General features: G+C 43.2%; 1 protein-coding gene across 7 annotated transcripts in view; it reads right to left on the minus strand.

Moving 5' to 3' along the window:
• The window catches only part of sash1a (SAM and SH3 domain containing 1a), a 162,169-nt gene that overhangs the window by 33,208 nt on the left and 101,721 nt on the right, over nucleotides 1–27,240 (minus strand). For 5 of the 7 annotated variants that reach the window (XM_056405755.1, XM_056405756.1, XM_056405760.1 and 2 more), the window contains 3 exons: nucleotides 9,976–10,104; nucleotides 437–487; nucleotides 278–327 (listed from right to left, as the gene is read on the minus strand). In XM_056405755.1, the coding sequence (XP_056261730.1) occupies nucleotides 278–327; nucleotides 437–487; nucleotides 9,976–10,104 (230 nt within the window). Of the gene's footprint in view, nucleotides 1–277; nucleotides 328–436; nucleotides 488–9,975; nucleotides 10,105–19,235; nucleotides 19,942–27,240 lie in introns of those variants that run through there. The other 2 variants (XM_056405757.1, XM_056405762.1) reach the window with 2 other exon arrangements.

Genomic DNA, 27,240 nt, shown 5'->3' on the forward strand with positions numbered 1-27,240 from the left:
CTATCAATCACATGAGCTGCATGTGGAGCTGCGTGCATTTCCATTTGCCTCTCTCCATCTTCAGCGGCGGACACTCAGAAAGGCCATGTGTGATCCGCGATTTCGTGTGCAGGCATGTATGGTTTGATGTGATCCAGACGCAGGCTGCGTTGCACATTGTTTTGACATGCAACAGACACAGATTTCAATCCAAGCATTCATTTCATGGTTCCACACTGGCTCTGGTCACATGTTACAGTGATAGAGTGAAAAAGAAAAAAAAACAAAAAAAACGTACTTTCTGTCCGTTTCTGGAGTCGACACTTCACTGCTGAAGCCTAATGATTCCTGAGGACAGAGAGAAGGAGACAGGCATGTGTAAAACAGACACAGTAAAGCCACACATGTTACTTTTATGCAGCTTCAAGTGTTTTGGGAACATAATGTCTCTGCCTACCTGGATCTCATTACGGAGCTGCAGAGAGGTGCTGCTTGGGTCTTGTTTCTCCTGAGAAAGAGAAAGAAAAGTAAAGAAGGTCAGGTGTCAGTGTCAGAGATCAATCACTTAATATCACAGGGGACTAAAAAGGTTAAACAAGTTCTGCATATGGAGAAGAAAGGTCAGTTGACACCAGAAACAGTGGATGTTTAACGATGCATTCATGTGGGAAAGACGTTCTTTGGTCAGGTTCATGTAGACACACCTGCATGTGACTGAAAACAAACACGAGCACGTGTGCCCAGCCCTCCGCCGACAGCTCGACAAGTCAAGTCTTGCTTTGGGTATCGGAACCTGCAATACCTGTTTTAATTGTTACAGAATACCGATGGGCAGTGGTGCAGTCTTTTTTCTAGAGAACAAGACATGACAAAAGCACTCGACACACCAGAGTCTCCATGAATTCCACTGTGTGCTTCCAGTGACGTCAGTGTGCCCCTCCCTGAACACAAGGTAACACCTGCTGGTTTGCATCACATCTTTAGAAGACAACACACCACATTTGACTAAATGAAACGGCAGCGCAAAAGAGAAAAACCGAAAAACCGACAGATTTCCAGACCGGGTAAAGCTTCAGACATGAGTTTCAGGAACAAACTACTTAAATGACTGTCATGTACAAAAACAGAGGAAAATGTCTGTGTCAGGGCTGTTTTCACTGCTACACGGGGCTGCTTCTCGCATATGCCTAAAGCAGGTGTGCTCTTCATGGCCTATCCAGATACAGCTGTGCCTCAAAACAAATACTCTGACAGACAGACAAGGGGACTACTCAACCACAACAAGTCTGCTACTTACATTTCAAACTGGAGCATGTGATCATTTAAAGCCAACGAACAGCCTTGAGGGATTGGTGGAGTGCATAGTTTCTTGGTGGTGTCTTCTAGTGTGCTCTCGACTCTCATGGAGGAGATTACCTAACTCCTTGTGCCACAGTCTTATAGTGTGGGCTCCTAAGCACCACAGAAAGCACTTAGCTTAAGGGAAGTAACCAGATTTTCACAGGCCTGGATCCCTAATCTTGAGGTTACTGTCATGTCAACATTGTTCATTTCTAATGGTCACATTTCTGCTCACTGCACAATGAGAAATATGTGGCTTTACTCTCCATGCCTGGGGCGTGGGAGTGAGCTTAGACGGGGTTAGTCAACAAGATGCTTTAGTAAGTTATATTAAGGGGAGCTCTTTTTGCTTTGATATATTGGGACATTTTTGAGGAAGTGTCAATGTCATAGTCTTGCCGAAATTCAGGTCATGACATTTGGGTCTGAGCGAGAAAACCTAAGCTAAAACAAGTTCCTGTTTCTATTCCCTGTCTGACTTCATATTTCACCAGATACAGAGGAATTACAGGAAACATCTTATGATGCGTTGGCTGATATTACCATCTCTATTTTTGGTACATACACAAAATGTAATGAGAAAAACACATTTCAAGGATTTGGATGTTAATAACACAAACACTCCAATGCATCTTGTTTAGTTTCTCTAGAAGTCTGTGGCTGAAATTGAAGGTTGAACACAACTCTCCCTGCGAAAGCTGAAGTGAATTCCCTCATCTTGTACAGATATTCTATTCATCGGTCAATCAGTTTGAGGGGCATTTTAACTTTTCATCGCACTAGAAAATGCTTGCATACAGGAGTTGTCATTAGTGAAGCGAGGATGCCTACAGGGCACACGGCTGCTAGGCGACTACCTTCCAAAGAAATGACAAATGGAACCTGGAGTTTCCAATATGGAGAGTGGGAATCTGGGAAAAGAGTTATTTATGAGAAAATGCGCATCATCCTCTATCTCCACACCCAGATATTAGATTGTAGGATAACAGTCATAGGAAGCTGGATGTAGTACGCTTCCTTCACTTGGTCTGTTCATGCCTTCTAGTCAGAGTGACCTTAAGTTTAACCTTTTTTCTTCTCTGACTGGGCTTCGGGGAAGGGGAGTACAATCCTTTCCACACCCTTGCCCACTAAGCACGAGTAATACTTAAAGGACTTAGTCAGAAGTGACATAACCTCCTTTAAGAGCTCTTTAAGAGGCTGCAGCCCTCGGGTCATATCAACTGAAGACCTGAAGTGCTGAGGTGGGTAAAAGCCTCAAAATTAGCCTGAACCCTACACTTATCACAGCTGCAATCAACTGAAGGCAGAGTGTAAAGATGTTAGCGAGACAGTCTGGCAGGCTTTATCTTCAGCACTACAAGTCCTCCTGGCTCATTCGTCTGCTTATCCATGTGTCTGTTACGGTGATCAAGCGGGCAGAGGCACGGGTCCGGAAGTTTCTTTGGGAAGTAAATCAAGTAATGTCAAAAGAGCCCCAAAACAATTTGTCTATCCCAGGGAATATAGAGATTCCCATAAGTCAGAGAGCAGGTACCTGTCTAAGGTCATAAAAACTTCACCTACCAGACCTACAGAGGTACAAGGGTTGGTCTTGTTACATTGTCAGGCTGTGCACAAGGAAAATCTGGGACAGGGCTATATGGTTCTTTTTTTGGGGCAGAGCTTATGAGACAAAGAAACAACACATCTATCCCTTAAACAAGCACAACTTCAGCAGTTAGCTCTGTTTAAACAACTGCATTGTGCAGAATAATGTTGGTGTACTCAGAAAAAAAGGTACATAAAGAAGGAGAGGCACTGTGAACTGACACGCACAGTCCTGGATACTTTCACAAGGGTAGTGGCAGATCGGTTCTGCTATCAGATCCTCTTTGATGGCTTCTCTGGACTGCGGTGACAGGAGAGATATGCCAGTGTTGCCAGTCGATCACTACAGGCACTGTGCCAGCTGGTTGTTAAAATTATTTTAAGATACACTGCCACATTGTCAGCTCACGGCATCACACACGGACACACACAAAAAAATAAAATAAAGATACAGACCCTGACATAGTCACATACATAACACAGACATAAATTTGGACAGACACCCAACACACACACACACACAGCTCGCCTCCACTTCCACAGATAGAGCCCCTAAGAGACAGACACAAAGCGGCCCTCTGTTCCGCCTACTCCTCCTCAGCTTCCCTTTACTCCCCGTCTGTGTGGGCCATCTCTGACATGGAACGAGGGAGTGAGAGGGCAAAAAAAAGACGAGGAGAAGATCAGCGAAAAATAAAAACAAGACCTGCATCCCGTTTGCCTTACACTGCGGATCTGTGAGATGAATCTGTCGCAACGATAAAAATTTGGTGTAAAAGCTTCCCAAGGTAAACGTGGGCTTCTGTCAGACTTGTGCATCGCTAATGGAAGAGCAAAAGTGAACGGTGAACAAGTTGCCAGCAGAACTGACACTTTCGGAAAGAGAATATCTAATCGATGCATATTTGAGGGGGGTGTCTGTATATATATGTGTGTGTGTGTGTGTGTGTCTGAACCTTAGTTCTCACATCACACTCCCAGAGGGGGCATGCTATCCTTTGCATAAAATTACCAGCATCAGCTTGAGATACTGCCCTAGTTACCCCGGATCAGCAACTATGTGTATGTGAGTGTGCTGTGTGTTTTCCCTCCAGATGTCCAAAGGGTTGTTGATTGCTTAAGCGTGACTGAATTGAGTTAAAATAAAAAGAGAGAGAAGGCGGTACGGAAGCATGCAAGAGAGAGCGCTGCGGCTAATGAGGATCACGATGTCGGCAGACAGGGGAACTAGCATCGGAAACTACCCAGCCCCAACACACACACACACACACACACACACACACACCACACACACACAACACACACACACACACACACACACACACACACACACACACACACACACAACACACACACACACACACAACACACACACACACACACACACACACACCACACACACACACACACACACACACACACACACACACACACACACACACACACACACACACACACACACACACACACACACGGCATCAAAAGCTCCTGTAAAGTGACTGCAATTCCAAGCACCACGTTGCTTTCCATCATTAAGCCAGAAACTACTGCTAAATTCTGTTTTGCTGCTGCAGGACCAGACTGCTAATGAGAGGGAGAGGATAGAACTACAGATGAGTGTTAAATGGCGGCAGTTTAGTCCAAACATGACTGCAAGGCCCACCAAAGACATGAGTTCGCCACAGTGGAGTTAGAGCCAACCTCAGAGGTAAAAATAGGGAGTGTATGCGGCAAAACTAGAGACCAGGTGGCTCGTGGAGGTATGCCAACTGGAATGGTTGAGTAAAACTGGGTGGGCGAGTATGAGGCTCCTTGGAAGGACTGCTCATGTGGAGGGACAGGTACCAACTGGAAAGCCCGGAGCGAGCCAAGAAAGACGTTAGCGGTGGGACCAGTATGGCACGGTGAAAGCCAGCAGAACCGGCTCATTTGGAAGATCTCACAGCGAGATCTACACACATTCACTTATGATTCTCACACACACTCTCTCACACACACAAGCCTGCATCACCATTAAAATCTCACACACAAAAGCAGAAAACTCATGTTCTCAGTGGGCAGTATAAACCACCGTGCCATGCCACTTCTGAGCTGCGTTAAATTCACCTATGAGAAACAAAAAAACCATGACCACACTCAGCAACACCTCTACCCGCTTCCGTTCCAGAAGTTTTGAGAGTATGTGTGTGTGCGTGTTTGTGCGCATACTTGCAGCAGAGGCTTGTATGCCTACAGCGTGGAGCATTCCTGAGCCTTGTGGATCATCATTGTTTTGGTATTTCAAGACAAATACCAGAGCTATTACACATTACAAAAGGACAGTCACAATCCCATCACTGACTAATAAATCGTACAATAAAATTACGATTATACCATTTGATTTCCACAGGGGTTATACCAATAACAGCTATGCCAACATCATTTGAAAGTGATCTTATTGCAACAAAGACGTGTGTGTGTGTGTGTGTGTGTGAGAGAGTGTGTGTGTGTGTGTGTGTGTGTGTGTGTGTGTTTGAGCGTGTTGACTCGCGACATTTCTGGGCAAAGCCCTGGCGGTAGAAAGAACAAATAAGCGGCAGAATTCCCTACAGTTTGTCTTTCTGCTACACTGTAGCTTTAACCCAGCTGAACTGACCCACTTTGACCGACAAACTTGACGCAGGCATTAGCACATTATCCACACTGCTCCTCACCTCACGGCAAAACAAAACACAAGTCTGTACTTGACCCCCCGACTGTCCAACTACTCAGCTAGAAAAGCATAACAAAGCATTCCTGAGGCGAGCAGATCAGTCCGACACCAGCTGAGTCGTTTTTGTGTCAAAAGTGCTTCAGTCATGAAGTCAACAGTGACAACAGCAACTCAAGGATTTTGGCCACAGCATCAAAAGGATGTAATGTTAATCCTCGTGGCCGCTCTGTTTACCACAATTCAACATTAGCCTGAAGGATATCACCAAAAGACACTGTTGCAATGTCTCACCACTGTTACAGCATGTAGAGATGTGTGAAAAAGGTTCGTCTCACAACCACAAATTCCACAGTGATCCATCTTGATCTGTCTTTAATGTGTGTCATTTCTTTAATCACAGTGGTTTGAGAGAGATGCTATCATATAGTTTGATGTTTTCCTCCTTCGGCTATACACGATTATCCACCCCGTCAACCGGTCTCTGCGTGTCTTGCATGGATGGGATCCCTCCTGTAGCTTCTGCATCCGTTCGGCATATTTTCACCTTCAGCAACAAAAAAAAACAGTCACACTGACACTGAATAACGTGAGTATGTGGCTGCGGTGGCAAAGGTTAAAGAACAGAAGCAATGCTAGATGTGAAAAAGGAACAGAAAACAAGAAAATGACAGACAAGATCTGTTTTTGCAGATCTGATAAAGTGTTCTGGTCACATTAACTTCAAATCACTCAGAGTACAATGTATGTCATCGCAGGCGTTAATCTGATCATTCTAGGAATTTTCTTGATAGATCAAATTTGACAACTTGAAAAATTCACTTCCTGAACTGATGCACCTTATTCCGATTCATGAGATTTGATATCACAGGCAGCACAGAAGAAGTTGGGGGGTGAGAAGAAAATGTCAACACCATCACCTCTTTCCATAAAAGACAAGTTGCTTCTGAAAGTTTTTCTGAAAAGGACAACGACAGAATATGAAATAAACATATAAGCTCTGTAATTATGTATGGAAATGAAACGATGTGGAAGTGAACAGACCCCTTTGCCTGTAAGCGCCATGTTATTTCTAATGGGCTTAACGTTTTTGTAATTTGTTAAATAGGTGGAAGAGACAACAAAGATTAAACACTTAATTATACAAATTACATTGACAGCAATTACACCGGCAATTATCCACAACATAGACCTGCTTAAGGGATGGATCTGAAATTTATAGCTCAGGCTAAAAGGTAATCTTTAGTCTTTGGCCTCACCGTTCACTGACTCGTCACTTAAAACAACAACGTTTTGTTTAAGTTGCTGAACTTGTTCTATTGCTCCATTTCGATACTTCCTGCCACTTCCAACAATAAAGCTCACGCATCACCAAACCAGCACGCCAGCGAGAGCCATCCAAACTCTTGTTGTCTATGGAAGCGCTGGGAAACTGTTGCATGGTAGCACTAATCCATAGGTCACATTCCCAAAGGGGGATGTTTATTTAACTCCTTGTGTCCCCGCGACTCATAAAACTAACACGAAGATGCATAGAAATAACCCAATCTGAGAGCGAGCAGGAAGCGGGTAACGTCGATAGGCATCTCTGAGAGCCTCCGCCATCGGCTCCTAATAGACCCTTCAAGTTTTACCACAACAGAGACAGCTATCGCTTCGTTAATTGAGAGGCCCCTCAAGAGTTGGCAGACATGGGGGGGGGAAACAAACGCAAATGATAAGTTTCCAAACATTTCTGTAAAAATGTTAGTCATACTAGAAAAAAAAAAAGAGCAAACAAAGCAAAAAAAAAAAAAAAACAACAAAAAAACCCCCACAAAAACAAACCCAAACAGAAACCAGAGCGTTCCCATTTGCCAGCCTGAGAGTCAACATGAGAAAGTTTTGGAGAACAGAAAGTTAAATATGAGAGCTTCTTCTTTCTTTTTGGTGTCACCTCTCTGACCACAGCTAGGCTATAGACACCGGGGCTTTCACAGGGACTTTTCCAAGAGCAATCTGCCGAATGTGTTGTAAACAAAGTTAATATACCAAGTCCTTGAACCAGTCAGTCCCACCAACACCTCCTTCATCCTGACATCTGCCTCCTCCTGTAGTCTGAGTGTGAAGACAAGGGCAGGTCAAAGTTAAAGCGACCTTTGCTCTCAAAGACGCAAGCCTACTGACCAGAGCTGATCTGGAGCGACCGAGTGACCTCCTTTGTCTCAAAAAGTTACGTTATGAAAGATGCGAAAGGATTGAAGTTACTCTGTCAAAAAATAGAAATGAGCTGACCTATACGTTTTTATTGAGACGAAAAGAAGGACAATGACCGGAGAGGGAGTAGGTCTTGTGGAGACCAGACTGCTCTACCACCATCCTGTACCCTTTACAAGTGACAGGTCTTTCCCTAAAGGCCACGTCCCTCAGGAGTGCCACTTGCTAAATGTCTCCCCATTAACGTGGCTCGTGGACATTGTGACCTTCTCAAATCATTTGCTATTGGGGCCTGAGGGAGACGGCTGCATGACGCTGGCTCTCAGCCACTGATTTCTGGACACACTTCACAAGATACAATAGTCGTTCACTCCCTCTCTCTCTTTCTCTCTCTCTCTAACTGGGTGTCCATTCCGCTGTCTGCCCTTATTCTCAGTTCATCTGAGCCTCTTGTGCTCTGCCTGTCTCTCTCTCTCGCTCTCTCTCTCTGTCTCCTCCTGACTCTTCTTGTGCGTTACTTTCACAATGCATTTCACTTTGTCTTACAGAGGCTGCGCCACAGCCTGTGAGACTATGACAGTGTCCGGCCCGTCGGAAAAATGAAGCTTAAAACAAAAACATCAATAATGCCCAAGAGGAAGAATTTTTGTCTTTGACTACTCTTACCCTTGGAAGCTTGGTAGAGAAAAGGCTGCCGTGCACTTGAATAATGGCCAAAGCTAATTTTAGAAAAAGCATAAAATGCAAGGCAAAGTTCAGTCCATATAGCGTGGGTTGATACTGTGTGTTGTCTGACCCATATTCCTTCTGTCATGTTTTTTTTATTCTCCTCATCTCCTACATTTTGGTGCCAAACTTTGCAGAGTGGCGGGACAGCTGCAGGCTCTCACATTCCCCACTCCTCCTCTTCATTCCCCTCATCCTCCTCCCTTCGTCTTCCTCTGCTCACATCCTTATCCTCCTCCTGTGCTCGGGCTTCAGGCTCAGGGCCCAGTCAGCTCTTTCTCTCTCTTCTTCTACGCAGGCTGCAAAAATCTGCCCCGATTGCTTCCCCTTCCCCTGTTTTATCTCCTCAGGATGAGACCTTCTCAAACTACAAAACATCCAGAGGTAATCCTTATTACGCTGAGAGTCACTAGATGGGAAGAGAAAGATCGATGTCTGTGGCCACACAGAGAGAACACTTAACCTTTGATCAGATGCAAAACGCATCTAAGTAACCACAGCTAGGATTTCTTTATTTTATGCATTCCTATCCCTCTCCTGAAAGCTGCTAGAACAGGATGTCTGCCTGCAATAAATCAGCTATTCATCCAAGCTATACCTGTCAGCCCAAGCAAAACCACATGGCTGCCTTCAAGCAGAAGAGGCCTCTTATTGAACTTGAAAACCAGTAATGTCAGACAAAAACATATCAACAGACAATTTGGATGGGAGCTCAAATAAGAAAAGCTGAGGTAACATGATATCAACGCGAGCAAAATCTGCGGTGAGAGAACTGAGGCATCATTTAGTCAGGGATCAGTTTTACTTGTGGCACCTACCTGCCTTATTTCTTCTAAGTTGGACATTTTACTTTTACTTTTTTGTATCTATTTGTTTTAGAAATTGAGCGCAAATTGAATTTTCTAAAGCTTCTAACTAATTAAATTCACCATAAGTAAGTCATATGAAGTAAGCATAGCACTCCACACTGGCTCCAGTTTGTGTGTGCAGCACCAGCAGCATACCATCCTACGTTTGCTGGCAGCTTGGCAACCAAAGGGGTGCCCCACTACCCTACATCCTTGTGAAAAGGACCCTCAAAGTCCCCCATGAACCTCCAGAACAGCACTGCATTCACATCCAGAAAAGGCAAAATGCCTTTGGTGAAAGTCTTAAAACCTAAGCGCACATTCATATTCCTTCTGTTGCTGTTTGTCTCTGCCAGGTTGTTGGCTACAATTGTGGAAATTACCCAGTGTAAAGCCACAAGACTGTTCTTAAAAGGGGATTTTTAGGGTCATTATTAAAAGATTTGCAAAAAAAAAAAAAAAAAAAAAGAATAATTTGTCCAATGCAATTTGTAGGCAAGCAAGATGAGATGGCAGCTGTTTTTAGTTGCTATGCAAGGTTTTTCTAAGTGTCTGCATCTGTGTGTGTGTGTGTGTATGTTTATGTGTGTGTGAGCATGCATTTACCATGTCAAGCTCTTGGGAGACTCGTCGTTTGCGTAGCTCCTCCATGCGGTCGCTGACGTCACTGAAGCAGGTGTTGTAGTACTCAGAGTACTCCTGGGCAAGGTCATCTATGTTGCCCAGAGAACCATCCTGGAAGAGAGGAAGAGAGGAAATGGTTGGTTTAGCCTAGGAACTACAACATCCTGAGAACGGACAGCTGACAATCTAATTGTACAGAGAAAAAAGAAAAATTCTGTCATCTGCAAAAATCTCCTTTTGGACAACTTGTTATTCGGACGGTGAATCACTGAAAAACTTAATTTAAACAAAACAAGAAAAACATTTGAACATCCCACCAGCGCCTCGGGGAAGGAAAAAGCCTGGTCAAGTTAGTTGTGAGAAGCTCATGCCCCTCCATCGTCTCCATTTACCCTAAGCACAGCTTTATAAAACCACTTACAATTAGTGGTGTATGGACTTCACTGACAGGCACGCATTTGGTGTGGCACAGGAACACAAACATAGTCACTCACACATCGCCATTTTCTACGCTGCCTCCCAGATCAACTAGTGCAAACTGAGAAAACACACATGCATTGTGGCACGTGTTGTTGATATTCACCAATCTGCTCACATTCCCCCCATACAAACTGAAAAACCTAAAAATGCGCCTCAATAAAAGCTCTGTGTATTTTGGACATTTATTGATTCTTATCAGATCCCATTCAGTGAGTGGTTTGTCCCATGGTTTTGTCCGCGTCGTATCTAGGATGCCCTTTACCTCCTCAGACATTCAACGAACTCCAAAGCAAACACACACTTCCTGCTCGCTGTAGTTTAGATCCGCGCAGTTCCTGTCTTTGTCTGGTAGGCATGTGTTTAAGATTGCGAGAGGAAGCTGTGCTCCAAACAGTAGGGAGCTCACCCAAAAGAATACTCTTTGGATATAATGCTGAAGATTGGCCTCTAGGTTACTCCTGGAAACATTAATAGTGTTCTGACGTCAGACGTGGGTTCTATGGAAACCAGTCAGCGAATACCAATCGTCAACACACGGCGCCCGATCATGCAAAGTTAGTCGGGATCAGTTCCTTTTACACGGGACTGTGTTCCAAAGGCTGAAATCTATCCTCAAGTTGCGACATATGCACAAATGATTTAGGTTTTAGTCCCTGCAGTTATGCGGCTAACGTTATAGTCTTGACATCAGACCAAAAAAAAAAAAAAAAAGAAAAGAATATGAGAAATTAATTTATTTCTGAAATTAAGCCCTTCAGATTTTCTGCAGGAATAAGGCAATGTCTTTCGTACGAAGTGAGAGAAGACCGACTCCTATCTCTCGCCTTGATTGAAATGTAGGCCACTCTGGCGATGGAGGCCAACTGCTGAATATTCATCAGTGTTGATCTAATCTGTGCCAGGCAGACAGCGAGCATTGAGTCACTGTGCAGGGTCCGAACAGTCTCTCTCAGTCTCTGTCTTTCTCAACCGGACTCCCTATCTGGGTGCCAGGCCACAAATGAATGGATCACTGTGAGTGTGTGTGAGAGTGTCCCACACATACAAACACATATACATACATATATATATATATATATATATATATATATATATATATATACATATATATATACACACACACACACACACAACACACACACACACACACACACACACAGGCATAGGGCCTTCTTCAGAGATGGGTGTCTAGTCAGAGAGAACACACATTAGCATGCACACACATGCAGGCAGGAGATTTCAAAAACATCAGACCAAAACAAACTGAAGCACACCAGTCCCACACAACGCAGCACAGAGGACCAAGTTATGAAACGGCAATTATTAATTACGGGATGAGCAACAAAACAACACAAGCACACATGTTCCGTCTCAAAAGTCAAGTTCGGCTGGCTGTGATCCATCCTCCCACTCTCATTTCTTGAGAAATCCTGCTCTGGCCAGACATATGGTTCGAGATGACAGAGATCCCCGGTGGGAACGCTCCATGAGCAGACACATGCTTTCCCCCTTCATTCCTCACACTGACTGAAAGCACGCTCTCATTACAAAGCTCCAAGATGTTTTAATCACTGAACACATGCCACGACTGCGCTCAACTTCTTTTTTTTTGCCACATCCAGAAGATAAGAATGAACCCTGTCCCGGTATTACACCACGTCTTTATTGCCACTCCAGTTGGTGTTAACAGTGATGGATTAGTTGGGTCATAGCAGCAGAATTAATGAATCAAACGTTTCCATTTTCATGCCCCCGGTGCCCTTAAGGAACGCTGAATGTAAAACTGCATGTGTGCTTTGCTGCTTTTCAGACTAATGTGTGTCTGTGACTGTATTCATCCACATGTGTGCAGACATTCATGTGTGTGCGTAGATAACTGAGATTCCTCCCATTCTCCAGTGGCATTTCACGGGGGAGTCCGACACAGCTGACCCCCGCACTCCCACCTCCACCGCCACTTTGTAAAGCGATACGGCAAACGCTCAAGTTATGCATATCCACTGTAACGCAGCACATGAAAGCGAGTGTTGTGAATGCCGTTGAGGGAGTCGCAGAGGGTGAGGGAAAGGGTTAAAACAAAGAAGATAAACCGAATGTTTTCTTAGGGTTGTTAGATTTACTGTGAGTGTCAACAGATGAGCCGGTGCTTAGTCCACATTTCAGGAAGGAGGGAACCTGTCCACTTGAGAGTGAAGGTGCAAGAGCATGCTGGGTCTGACAGTGGTCCACACATCTAGTTAAGAAATGTGGGCAGGGCGGTGGGGGTGGAGGCAGGACAAGGGATGATTTGTGGGCTATTGACTAAGGCAGCTATGGGATGGAGAGAAGGATTAAACATCTGGAGTCCGGGTAGAGTAAATCTTCATCTATAAGAGAGATTCTTTGCATGAGTATTGAATCCACCGCAGCTCATCTGACCTGAATTAAAATATATGGGTCTGGTGTGTGTTAGCTTACCAAGCGAACCTAAAAATATCCTTTTAAATTCACTTTACAAATGAATTACCCAGCATTGAACCATCTAGTTTCATAGAATATTTGCAGTAGAAACTAATACTGGTGCAGCTGATGTAACAGTTACTCCACCCTGGATGTGAGGGAGGCCAACTCCCCATTTGGACTCGAACAATAGTCGTACAAAACACAAACACCCAAGCAAGAAAGTGCAAGTGAGTTTGTGTATATTTACAGTACAGAGCGTACGTGTGTCATTTACTGTTCAATTCCAAGATACTGTCAGTTCCATCAAGATGGCTAATCCCAGTGTGCAGCTGAAGTATGTCATACCTCACTGAAGAAAACTGCGTTACATGTCACTCCTGCTCCAAGACTCAAAACGGAGAATAGGTTCAGAGAAAATGTTACAGGATAATGCTGTAGGAGACACTTGTGAGAAGTGTTAAAGCCATCACTGTGAGTTGGCTGCTGTGTTGTTCCACCATTAAAACACACATTACTGGTATTGCACCACAGTGGATGACTATTCCTGCAATGTGTGATAGGATTGCTACTAATCCATTACCAAGTGATTTACACAATATTCATCCAAGATTAGCTCAGAGGAGAGGAGATGATTAGTAACCATGCCAGAATTCAGACATAAAAAATATAGTTATGTCTGTCATTTCTCATGAACACAAATATCAGAGAATATCAGAGTATCATCAGCTTTATATTGCAAATTCAATTTATATGCTCACAAAAGGCAGTGTGGTTGCACACATGAGAATGGAAACAGCACGAAGACCCAGCAGCCTTCGCTCACTTAATCAATTAGCCGTGGCATTCCCTACATTCTTGCTAGTGCAGCGGTTTGTCTCTACAGACATTGACTGAGCCAATATAAAGTAGGATCAGTTTATTAAAGAGGCAAGGCTGCGGACTGTGTTAAAACCGCTACATCTTAAGTTTCCAAAGTATATGTATGACTGTAGCTGATGTACACCACAGTATCTACTGCTCTGCTCTACTGTGTCTGCGTTCTGTCATTTGTATTTGTCGGTAACAACCCACGAATACACATGATAATATTTTGATAATATTGAATATCGCAATATTTCCCATGTAATGCAATATTTTTCATAACATCAATATTATTTTTTTTTAGCAATTTAGCAGTTTGCCTGATATCATATATAGATAAAACACCCTAACATAAAATACAATAATATTCATAACAGACAAAGTGCCTGGGTTTTGATTGTCACTATAATACACAACCCTAGGTCTGTTATTCTAACAACATAAACATCACTGAGAAGCTATAGAAATACATAACAAATGAACAAATCTGATATAAATATATTTTCTTATCAGAGTTGAGCGCTCGGTTGGAATATTAAAGGTATTTTTGATAATTTGTTTGCTTGGTCACGTTACAAAAATGTTGAGGATTGTCATTCAACTCTTCCACTTGAAGGGTCAGTGTTCGCTTTTTACATTTCACAAAATAAATACCTTGAACACTACAAAGCATCTGAAAGGCACACTACTCAAGCGATCTCTTGTAAAGTTATTAAAAAATTCCACAGCCAGCATGCAAGGTACTGATAACTTGCATGCTTAGGATCACTGCCAAGGCGCACTGCTAATCTCTCAATCAAGCTACACTCAATTCATGTTTTCCACATCATGTTAGTTGTTTCAAAGAAAGTGCTTGTTTACTATAACTAGACAGAAAGGCATTCCAGCGAAAGCCATTAGCCCTGGGCCTAAAATGTTTGTTCTGGTTTATCCTTTGGAACCACATTCCCGACAGTGCTGTGCATCATACTGAGGCTCGGTTACGTACAGGTTGAATAGCGGTGTACATGGCATTAACTATTGTTACAGGGCTGGCCTTGTGACTAACCCATTCTCTAAAGGGAAAGAACAATGACAACAGTTTACAATAGAGCCATGCATCTGATGTAATGCTAGAATGTCAGTGCTGTGATCACTTTCACTTGCTGCGCAAAACTCAGGACGGGAGCGGCAGGTTGAAATTATCACCAAATGGCTTGTATTATGTTCCATTGTACTAAAGTTTTGTCAAGAAGTGAACCAATAGAATTGTCTAGATTCATCCCTGAGTCATGGATACACCAGCTTAAAACCAACCCGCCAGAGATCGCATGTCGACACAACCCATCATAAAAGTAATTGTAAGTAATTGATCCTTTGCTCCACCCAGCCCTCTATCCATCCAGTTCCAACTGCTCCAGTAGTAAAGATTTCACCAACCCCATCTTTTTTCCTGGACTGGTACAGCAGTGCCACTTTTCTGCCAACCAGTCACTTGAAACAGACCAGAAGCAGAAAGATAAATGAAGTCAGATATGACAAATGTGGAAAAAGATAAGTGAAGACAGTTGGGTGGAAAAAAACCAAAGGGTGTCATGTTGCATCACCCAGCTATAGTAATTCTGAAAACTACTGAGGCTATAGTGGAGAATTCCATCAAACATAGAGGCGGTAAAAATCTGAGTAAAAGATGCCATGGAAGCCACTGGGGGAAGACTGTCGAGGAAGGTGAGGCCAGGGGCCACAGCCCAACCCTTTTAGAGGGCTTCCTGAGGATATCCATGGCTTGAACAGAACAGTGCTCTGCCATCCCAGCAGAGGAAACCTGCCAGATCTCTGGGTGACCTCGATAATGAGACCAGTCAGGGAGGGGGAGCAAAGGAGAAGTGAACTCAGTCGACTAGGCAACAATAGACAAAATTAGGCTATGGTAGACTGTGTTAGAACATTACTGGCACAGATATAAAGTGGCCTGGCTAACCAAGGTTTGGCAGAAAAGGACTGAAGCATATGCCGAGACTCTGTATGAAGTGTTATGTAGGAGGATCACCTCATCTAACCATGTGTTTCCCAGACGCAATCAATAATCATGTCTCGAGAGCAGTATGCAATCCTTAGGTTTAGAGATGAAGCACCGTCTAGTACATAATCAGTGTTTGGACGAACTACCACCCACGCTGCGTGAAACACAGCAAAACTCTTCAAACAGAGAAGGATTCCCTGCAGGCAAATAAAATATTTCCACATGGCCTTGACTCAAGACGACCTTTCAAGCAAAAACGGGATGAGAGGTTTCTTTCAGAGCAACTGTCAGCTGTCCAGGTTTGTGATCAGATCATCGAGACTGGCAGGGGGCACATTTAGAAGCTTGCCCTGGTTGAAGGCATGTCTGAAAATCTACTCTGTGACTCTCCTTCTACATTGTACCGAGAAATAAAAGAGTTATTTCAGATATGAGTGAACTCCACAGACTCATAGAACATTTGCCAAAGGTAGTGCAATGGAGAGGAACTGGAATGGATTATATCAGAGATCTGAAAGTCTGTACAGGCGTATGCCTCAGAAAAAATATTTTACATTCAGGCTGAGACAGAATTCTCCATTTCCAGTCAGGCAGTTTTACTGTGGCTCATTTAACATTCAGTGCAGGAGGTTCAGATGTGAGGAAAAACCCTCATGTCTCCAGTAGCGGACGGGAACTGGAAGCAAATCCCCATTCAGACGTCTGTAAATCCAGCCACTTAGAACAGCTATAGCTTCTGTGCCATATAGTCCTAAACTGCTTTTGACTCTTAATTAGCTGAAGGGCTATTTACTCCGCTTCAACCACAAATAAATGACTGGCTTACTTAGGTATTCTTATTAAAACACATTCCACAACAGCCCGCTGTGTATGGTTAACCTCAAAGACAGGGCGCCCCTCAGAGAAAAATACGGTACACTGAAGAGCCCTTTGATTTACAGTGGAAACATGATGAAAACCTATTTTGAAGGTGTAAATGCAGATGGCATTATGTAGACTAAATATTTGCCACTGGCTGTTTTAATGCTCATCCGCACTGTCACTTGACGTTTAAAAGTAGTTCCCGAGTTCGACACGCCTGCTGAAACATACACTAAGTAGAGAACAGAGCATAGTAAGCACCAGATCTTTATCAGGATGGATGTCCATCTGCACAAGTATGTAGGCCTGTTCTCACGTGTGGGGAGCCAAGACTAAACACATTTGCAACAGTGAATTAAGTTGGGTCAACAGGCTTGGGGCAAACTGAAATTTAAAGGGTTCCCATACAGGCTCCCAAGCAAAACAAAAGCCATTGAAAGTCATAGACCAGTGGTTATATACAGCAGATCCATTTCGCTTTAAGGGAGATATGGTGTTCATTGTGCTCAGAATATTTATCTCACAGGTTGATTAAAGACAGGAGCCTGAGCACATTGGAAGGATACATGTCACCATAAAAGGGAAATTCAAGTAGGAACCTCAATCACAAGTAAAAGAAATACTGCAAAGAAATTAAGTGTTTGACAAGTTGTCAGAAACCATTTACATGAATGATGCCTGCATGCAACTGATCACCAGAAGTGCATTCACTTTCAGAAAAAAGCCAGAGACAGAAAATCATCCATTATCATGCTTGTCGACCAGTTAGTTCTAGTATGAAAAACTGACCTGTTGAACTTTTTGAGTTCAACCGAGCCAAGAGGGCCGATCAAGTTCTACATTTTCACACCTCTAATCTTTCTGTGTGGGTTCAGTGAGAAAATAAGATGGTCACAGCTATCCAAGCCTTCCCAAGACTCAAAACATGAACTTGTAAAGAGATACGGTACATGGAACAAGATTCCAGAGAAAGTTGAGGTCAGTGATTTGGAAATAATTTGAGAGTGCGCCATGTCTGCCGAGACGATGGCTAATGATTTTGAAATAACTTTACAGAGTACTTCAGGATGTTTAGTTACTTAATGAATGTTACATTTAGTCAAAGCTAGCACTCAAACAAAAGCAAACTTTATATAGACAGTCCTTCATTTTTACTAAGTGTATATTCTGTGAGGATGCTTTTATTTATATCATCAACCGGTGAAATCTTAAATTGTTTAAAGGATGATTGTGATTGGCTATAAAAAAGTAGAGATGGGTGCATGTGACGCATATTTGTTGAGAACAAACAAGTTCAAAAAGCTTGTTGCTGTTATATATGTGTATGTGTGTGTGTGTGTGTGTGTGTGTGTGTGTGTGTGTGTGTGTGTGTGTGTGTGTCTGTCTTTCGAGCTTGAGGGAAAACATTTCTAATATGAGAACAGCTTTACAGACATTTGTCTCTGAAGCAATAAATCTGGGTAAATTGCCAGGCTGGGAGCCAGGTCTCCCACACTGTGTCAGAAGACAGTGTCCCTCTCCTATATGTGCGCACGCACGCACACACCCACACACATTTACACACCATTCAAATCTTCAGTGCCAGACCAAACCAAATTAACACCTCTGTCTTTAAGCAGACTGGAAGTGACTGCAACACATTTGGTCAGCAGATCAATCAGACCCCATGGCCTGTAAAATCAAGACTGCTTTAGCTGCCAAACAAAAGAGCAGTGTTGCACAAACGTGTGGTGTTACAATATACAGCCTCTCCAAAGTCACAAGCATTGGAAAGATAACACATGTGAGGCAAGGTAAATCACACATAAAGATCACACTCAGTCAAAATGTTTTTATGATCAAAAGGAGCTGAAACACCATGGGGAAGTCAAACTTAACTCACATTGTAAATATGCAAATTAGCTACATTCTAAACTTTTTCCCTAATCATCACAGATTAATCTGGGATTTGTGACCTCAGAGCTCTTAAAGTGAAGTTAAGGAAGTCCAAAGCATCTGTAATAATCAGCGATCAATTAAGTTTGTTGCCTTTATATCCAGTCTACCAACACATCTCCTCAGGTGGAGGCTTCAGCAACAAAATCATTGGCAACTTGGAGAAATATCTGAGTCCGTGTCCTACCAGTAAAGCTTAGGTGACATCCTTCGAAGGAAACAAGCAGTATGGATATACACCAAATGCAGAGCAGCTGCAGAGAACATGGCAGCATGAGAAAAACACACACACACACACACACACACAGTACAAAGGGTTAAACTTTCAGTGCATTACATACCATATTCTCATTCGATTCCGTTTTGCATAGAGGTCCGACCGACTCACCAGCAGTCTACAGCCAAACCACCTGAATACCCGACCACATGTAAAGAGCTGCTGGGTTTGAAACGTGGTTGCACAGGGGCGCACTAAAGAGTGTTGTTTTGATGCGTGATTTGCATGCATCGACTAGCTGGCCACACGATCACTCAATCGGCAAATTAGGGTCAATTTTGAGGATGAGGGTGAAAAGTCTCGGTTAGTCGTGAGCCTATGATGTCAGTTTATCATCGTGTCACCCCCCCCCCCCCCCCCAAAACACCCCCCCAAAAGACTTACCAGCATCCCCATAACGTCCGTCCACAGTTGGGAAAAACTGTCGGACGCAGCGGCGCTGTCTGCCTGGGGCTCATTGGAAGGCGTACCGGTCCCCTGATCACCTTCCATAATGTTAGAATAATTTGTGTTCAGTCAGACCAGTCTGGGGAAAAGTTTGAATCCAAGCCCACAGGCAGGGGCCTGATCACCAGCAGTAAATGAGTTGTTGGTGCCAAGGCTGCTCCTAGACAAAGTTGCCCTTGACGCACCGGTCAAATGCTCCAACATTACTTGGCACGATCCGAAGTTTAGTGCGTAAATTGCGTCCTGACATGTTTACGAATCTCCGACGACAAGTCGTGCGTTCAATTCAAATAATAATAATAATAAAAACAAAAGAAACCCAAACTAAAAAACAAGCGGCCTTGTGTTGTGTAGACCCGCAACAGGTCATTCGTCTGAAAACTTCCAAGCGGGGTGTTCCACAGTCCTCACCGCACGGATCCGTGCCCGGGCACAAACCAAACCCTCACACCGGGGGAATCAGTCGTTGAAGTCTCCGAAAAGTTTCCGGAAAGTTATCAGAATCCCTTGGTGAGTGACGGAAAACTGTCTAAACTAGTAGAGCGAACAAACATAAGCTTATTTCTATTAAGTATTTCGAGTGAGAGAACGCCCGGAGCACAGAGCAAATCCTCCAAACACTGCGCCTCCCCCCTCTTTTCACCCGCCGTCTTTCTCCCTCTCTCTCTTTCTCACTCACACACTCCTCCCAACAAAACATTACAGCAGAAAAAAAAAAAAAAAAAACACTTGTCCTGTGTCAGAAGCACAATGGTCAGGAATTAACTCACACCACTGACGAATCATTAATATTCCAATAAAGAGTTAATCATTAAACTTATATTTGTGAGTAATCGAATATAATTTGACTTTATGACACTTTTTGTTTTTATCTCTAAACATGAATCTTATGCGAATGTACAATCCATTTGCAACTTTGCAGTTACCACATTCTACTTAATGAGAAATTTTTTTGTCTTTATTTTCTCCTATGAAGGTTTTAAATGGTAAAGTTTACAGTTAAAAGTCATTATAGGAGAACACACAGGTCATTTAAGGGTTTCTTTTTTTTTTAAATAGCCAAGAAAACTTTTATCTCATGCTGACATATGCTTTACACCAATACGTCTCTCTAGCCAGCGTTGAATAGGGATTGTGAACAAAGCACATTCTCCACGCAATTGTATGGAAAAACAAAAAAGCGCATGGGAAAAATGTTTTTTTTGGGGGGTCGCACACTGTGCTCCATGTCAGGCAGAGATCTGGACAAAATGTTGGACAGTAACACACACACACACACACACACAAAAATCATAAAGCTTTGACTGTAACTTTTGTTTTTGGGATTGTTTCTCTCTCTCACACACACACACACACATATAACACACAGGAGCACAACAACAATGTTCTCTGTGCCGCAGACCTCATTTGAATACAAGTAGGATAAAGTGAAACACATCATGTACAAGCATGAAATTGCACAGCTATCTTGTCTGATCAGCCGCTTGTTATGCTCCTCCAGCAGGCAACTCTATTGTAATGAAGAAGTCTTGAGACTGTCTCTGGCTCTCCCCGTTGTTGTCAGAAGCACATTTTCTCAGTGCAGCAGCAGCTGCCAGGTCTTGTGACAGATGCCAGAAGGACCAGAGATGGATCAAGAGAGAGAGAGAGAGAGAGAGAGCCAGACAGACAGAGAGAGTAAAACTGAACATGTTAAATCACAGTTCCTCACTCAACTCTCTTCCTTGTGGTTTCAAGCCAATCTAAAATGCTGCTACACCTGCTGTTTACCAGATCAGTCTACAACACCACGCGCCCACACATCAGAACATGCACTTAAAAGTAACATGAGCGCAGGAAAAAGAACAGACCAGAAAAAAAAAGACCTCCACATTCCGATCTGTAACCATGTAAAACGTGATCAGTTACACAATAATCCCCAGAGCTGCAGTTTCACCTGTAGTGCAAGCAGATATGAGGCCTCCTGTGGATTACACTCCCACACACATTTCACTGACGTATTTGCATTTTTATCTTATTTGTAATGTATATGATTGATGTATGTAAAATTCTATTTTATTCATTTATTATAAAGACATTTATTCTTAAGTAGGAGTCCACAGGCGAGCTAGTGGCTCCGTGAGACAGTAGTGAGTTGAGCTTCATCCTCTCTGCCAAAAGGCTCACAATGATAACGCTAGCTTGTTGTTCAGCTGGTATAATGTTTACCCTCATAGTTTAGTGTATTAGCATGTTAACTTTTGCTAATTAGCACTAAACACAAAATACTTTAAGGTTCATAGGATCATTACTTTTGCAGCTACTTGGTCATAAACTAAAGTATCAGACAAGTAAAATGATTTTAACACAAAACATAAATATCAGCCATGTGGTGGCACATGGTCAGACCTTCACAGAGGGTGAATCCTACTGACCATGAAGGTCTGTATAAAATATGAACTCTGAAATTCATAGTTTGGTTCCTGTGCACAGGCTACTCCTCTTTGTTGGCAATGATCATTACATTATACACAATATCAAAAGTGTGTGTAGGTGCAGAATGACTTTTACAGGCCTCGGATGAGCGGCAGCTGCTCAGCGGTATCCTGCTTACAGTTTAAACACACAGAACAAACACGCTCACACAGGAGCAGCCTTGTTGGCCGGCGAGTCGACAGCTCGGGGGTCTGCACTACTGACCTCGCATCTGTAACCCCAGGGTTACAAGAGCAACAAGTGGTAGGACTCCTAGTGTACCTGTGTGTACACGTGTGTGTGTGTGTGTGTCCGTACTGCCATGACATCATTGCTCTGTCCATCAGTCTCCCTGTTTCTACAGAATGTTGACTATGTTATTTTTTGTGAGGCACCACCCTGACTCACCCCCCCCCCCCCCCCCCCTCTGGCTCAAGAGGGGTGTTGGAAGTCATCCCATTCACACTCATACACGCAAACACACACATACCCCCACTACTCTAGTGGCACAAACACTCTTCCTGCCAAAACCCCCCTTACCCAAATACAAGACAGTGTGACCCCACCTGGAGCGCCTCAAACAGAGGGGTCAAACTGTTAATGAGGAGAGGAGGAAGCTTGTTGACTCAGTGCACACTCATCAAACACTGACTGCTGGTGTGTGTGTGTGTGTGTGTGTGTGTGTGTATAGACGCCAGTTTTCCCCTTCTCTCTTCACACTAACTACTAATCAAGGTGTCATGTTGCCAGACAAGAGGAAACAAAAGTCGCTTGCAAGCTATTTCACCAGATGCTAGCTGCCAAATTAATACATGTCCGAGAGGTCGACTCCTTTGATCAGATTTTTTGGAAGAGATTCCACTGGAACATTTGGCCAGAAATTAGGATGAAATGTGGGGCATATGAACATGAAGAGGACGTGCCTGCAACCAATTCACAGTGTCGATAAATTTGTCCTGAGAGAAGGATGTGAGAGCAAAACTTATTTCATGGTTCAAAAAAAAAAAAAAAATTATATAGGGGGTTCTCTCATGAAAAGGATGATGTCATGACTATAAATTGTTCACACAGGTTACTCTGAACAAAGTCTTGACATCAATCAGGATCTAGTCCAAGTCCTGAGGCTTTCAAGTATGGTAGTTATTTTGACACTTACACTTTCTTTCATCTATCTTCTTTCATCTCCTCTCCTATCTATTATTCTATCTATTATTAATTATTTCGTTGTCTTATCATACATTCATCATTCTTCTCCTGTTCTTGCATTCCTTTGGGATGGAGGGGGGGGGGATTACACTGTGTCATCAGGTTTGGGATGTAACAGAAAACCTCTGCAGTGCACAGGGGACAGGAAGTATTTACATCAGAGATGCTGAAGCTGAATCAGCCAGGACAGAAGCCTATAGGTGTTGGATGTCCAACATATCAGTGTTACAACATGTCCCTTTAACAACTAAAAATTATGACTTTCCTAATTGGAAACACATGTATTGTTGTTTAGAGGCTCTGTAAAAGCTAAGGATGGGATAAGAACTTCACAGTACTGGCAATGCCGAAATTTACTTAACCAGGTGGGAACAGGAGGAATAATTCAGGACAGGCAAGGACAGATTAAGTGTCATCTTCTGGTCCCACCTGCAGAGAGTGTGCGCAGTGTGTCGATGTTACTGGCATCAGAACAGACGTGAAGGCATTGCAGAGACCTTACATCAACAAAGAATCAACTAATCTCCCACCTGGGTCCTTTCATTAAGCACTGAAACACTCCCACAGGTTAAATTACGTTTAAGACTCGGATAAACATCTGTAGGGTTGGTAGATTTTCCGTAAATGCACTTGTCCTGAATTACTGTGTATCACAGTGTGTAATTTCCTACGGAAGATGACTCAGCGAGATTATCACAAAGCAGGGCAGCGTGTCTAAACACACTCATGGGGGTGATGACACGACGTGAGAGTAGAGAAAGGAGAGAACAGAAGGGAGGGGCAGAAGGATGATAAAGCTGATAAAGGGAGGAGTTAGAGAACAGAGGATGTGTGATTCAGTGCATTGCAAACAGTCTCAAATATGTAAATACAAATTACATGTCATCTGGTCAACAGATACAATTAAAACATATAAAAAATAATTTTTGAATTTCTTTGAGGTTCTGCGCCTCACAATGAATGAAAAACTGGAAGTCAAGGTCCACCACTCTTTTAGGCTCCTATAACCAGGAGAGGTGGAGAGGCGCCCTGAGTCTGAGGAGAAAATGGAGATAGAGATAGAAAAAGAATGCAGATGGTGTTTAAGCAAAGCAAAGCTGGACCTCCCCTGATAGTGAGAGTGACCCTTCGTGGAGGTCAATGACCCCAGGCCTTAAAAATAGCCTCTGGGGGAGTCACGAACCACGCTGGCAGGGGTGATTAACAGCATGGTGGACAGACACCAAGAGCACCACCAACGCGCTGAAGGAATGCTATACATGGCCACACAACACTAACGTGCGTGTTTACTGAAGCATTAGAATAATATTTTTTCAACACACATCCTCTATTTTTTGAAGGTGGCAACTGGTAAAAAATATGAAGATTTTTCTTTTTCTTCCCCAAAATTGACATGTAAGATTTTTAAGGTGGTTAATGCTACATAGCCATAGTGTATATCCAGTGGTATATACAATGGTTTAAAAAGAAAACTAAGTAAAAGGTAAGTATTTCCAGTAGGTAACAAATAATGTAATCTCTTACCATTGAAGGTGCAAGTGTGTAGTCAGATCTGTTTGTGCTCTGATTACCATATCTTCATTTATCCCCTTTCTTTAACACTATGTTTCTATACATCTCTAACCAAACCTTAATTGGATTGACTGTCCTGAACCCTTATCTCTTACTTCTCAGCATGAGTTCTCTTAGTGAATAATTGGGATCAAGATTTTCACATCATTAATTCCTCTTAGTCGATGGGTCAAAGGCCTGACAGTCCCCAGGCATTTTCTTTGAACCAATCTGCATGTGAGCATTTGTTGTCTTTATTTATCTGCGTGTGCATGTGTGTGTGTGTGTGTGTGTGTGTGTGTTTATGTGTAAAAAAAAAAAAGTGTGTATGTGGTTGATGAGTATGCGACCAGGCCATCCCCAGTGCGCTTCACACGCCGCTGAGTCTTGTGTGGGAGTTATCACACAAGCCCAATTAGCATGACAACTAATTACTGTTTCCTTGCCCCCCCCCCCCCCCCCCCCCCCCCCCAGCCCCCCCCCCCCTCCCCCAGCTGCACAAGTCATTAAATTAAATAAACACACTGGTCTCTCCACAGAAAACAATGCTTTCAGGGAGCAGTAATGAACGCCTGGCGCTCACTGTTTGTGTTCTTTAGGTATTACTTTTCATAGGGTGGTCAACCATAACACTGGAGTCTTTTGAAAGCTGGGGGAATGTTAACTTCAAATTTCAACAAAGGAATCACCTCTGGGCGACAGAGAGAGAGAGAGAGAGATAGAGACAGAGAGAGAGAGAGAGAGTGGAGGATAAATAAAGAGGAAAAAAACAGAGAGTGTGCGAAATAAACACGAAAAAGTGATATGCATGAGCAACAGGGAGAACAACAACTGAGAACAACAACAAAACATGGATACAGAAAAGACGACGGAGGTTTCACTGGGGTGTGAGGTGCACGTCATAACCAGCTGCTTTTAGCACAATACACACTGACTGTCGAGACTTGTCGCATAAGCTTGTGCAGTGTACTCCTGTATCTGCAGAACGCAGCACAATATCCCATGAGGGCGTCAGTGTGATGCAGGAGTTCAGTGCCGAGGAGTAATTAACAATATTTTATCAGTGTCATTGAGGTGAAGCGAGGATAAAGGACGATTCAGGAGGTTCTCAAGGTTTGGAGCAACATGACCTCTTTGATACCGCTGTCACTCCGACAAAATATTTTCACTGGAATTCTCTCCAGTGTTCACCTTTCACATTCTTCATCTGGAATTTAAACGAGTTTGACATTGAATTTTAGACTTTTGTATGAGTTGGCTTGCTTTGATTTGATTTGTGTGCTCTCCAACACAAAGGCATGCACCTGCACACACAGTAAATTACATCACGCCTCCCACAGACACAAGTATTTCTGAGTAGTATTTACAAGTAGTTACCCATGCTTTCATTAATACAGTGGTAACTGTAGGCCCCTTTCATGTGCTTTGTCTAGAAAAAAAACAAAACAAAACAAAACAAAAACCGCTATTATAAAAACAAGGCATATTTCTGCTAAGCCCTGGATTGCCAGATTCTCCATGCAGTGTACGCCTCCGTGGCCATGTGGTAGGTGATTATGTTACACTATGGTGTGTGTGTGTGTGTGTGTGTGTGTGTGTGCGAGAGAGTGTGTGAACTGAGATTCCAGGGTGTTTTAATCAGGCGCGACTGAAAAGACAGATGTTGTTTTGGATGTAAGCGAGCTTCCAAAGGTGTGAGCAGCATTGTGTGAAAGGCCAGGGTCCTTTAACTGAGTAGACCATGGTTTGGTGCTTTCGAGCTTGGTGAATATTTGCAGGCGTGGATGTGAGTATGAAAGAGAAAGGGCCAAAGAGGAAGAATACATTTTTTAAAATGCTCTTCACAGGTGTGCTTGAAAAATAACAAGAACAGGATAGAAAGTGCGAGTACGATTGTTTGTCCACAGGTGCAGACAGTGGAGATGTGTTGGTCTCACCGCGGACGGAGGTCATGAGACTCGGCCGGCAGCTGTGTTGGTGGCAGGGTGGCAGTGCCAGGCTGACGGCTGTCCAGTGTGTCATACATTCGACTGGTCAGCTCACTCTGCGTAATGGAGCTCTGCACTGTGGCAGACCTGTTTTGCACTACGGAGAGCTCATGCGAGTGGGCCACAATCAAACCCTTTTTCAATGCTGGACAGAATACTGCAAAGTCCTAACAAAGAAGAACTACTGTTACTTTAAACTTGTTATAAATGTACTTAAGTAAAACCTGTGGTAATAAAGAAGGCACATCTTTAGTAGGTGATTTAAAAACTACTGAAATGCACCTTAAATCTCAAAAACAACCCACAGATGTTGTCTCCTTAGCCTGATTAGATAGCATTTGTGGTCAATCGGTTTTAGATTAGATTTTTTTCAACATAAACCCTGTTTTGTTTCACTGGTCTCTTGCTCATCAGTGCCTTTCCTTTGTTTATGTTTTGCCATTTTTTCCCCCACTTTCCTAAACTCTTTCAAAATGTTGCTTCCTCTCTCTTGTGTTTTCCTCCAAGTCCCTCTGTCTGAGAATGGGGCAGTAAAATGGGACATAGTGGTGCCCCCTGCTGATGCCAAATATACTTACAGAGCGCAGACTCTCCTTGCCCACACAGGACACAGGCCTGTCTATTAAATCCTTTTTGCACATTCTGTTATGTGAAGTCAGCCTCTTTGCCATATGTTAGCCTCTGAGCTAGATACAGTAAAAATAGGCTTGGCCGTTATGTTATTAATGAACATGTGTGCTGTG

This window comes from Seriola aureovittata, chromosome 19, assembly GCF_021018895.1.
Source record: "Seriola aureovittata isolate HTS-2021-v1 ecotype China chromosome 19, ASM2101889v1, whole genome shotgun sequence".
Classification (NCBI taxonomy): domain Eukaryota; kingdom Metazoa; phylum Chordata; class Actinopteri; order Carangiformes; family Carangidae; genus Seriola; species Seriola aureovittata.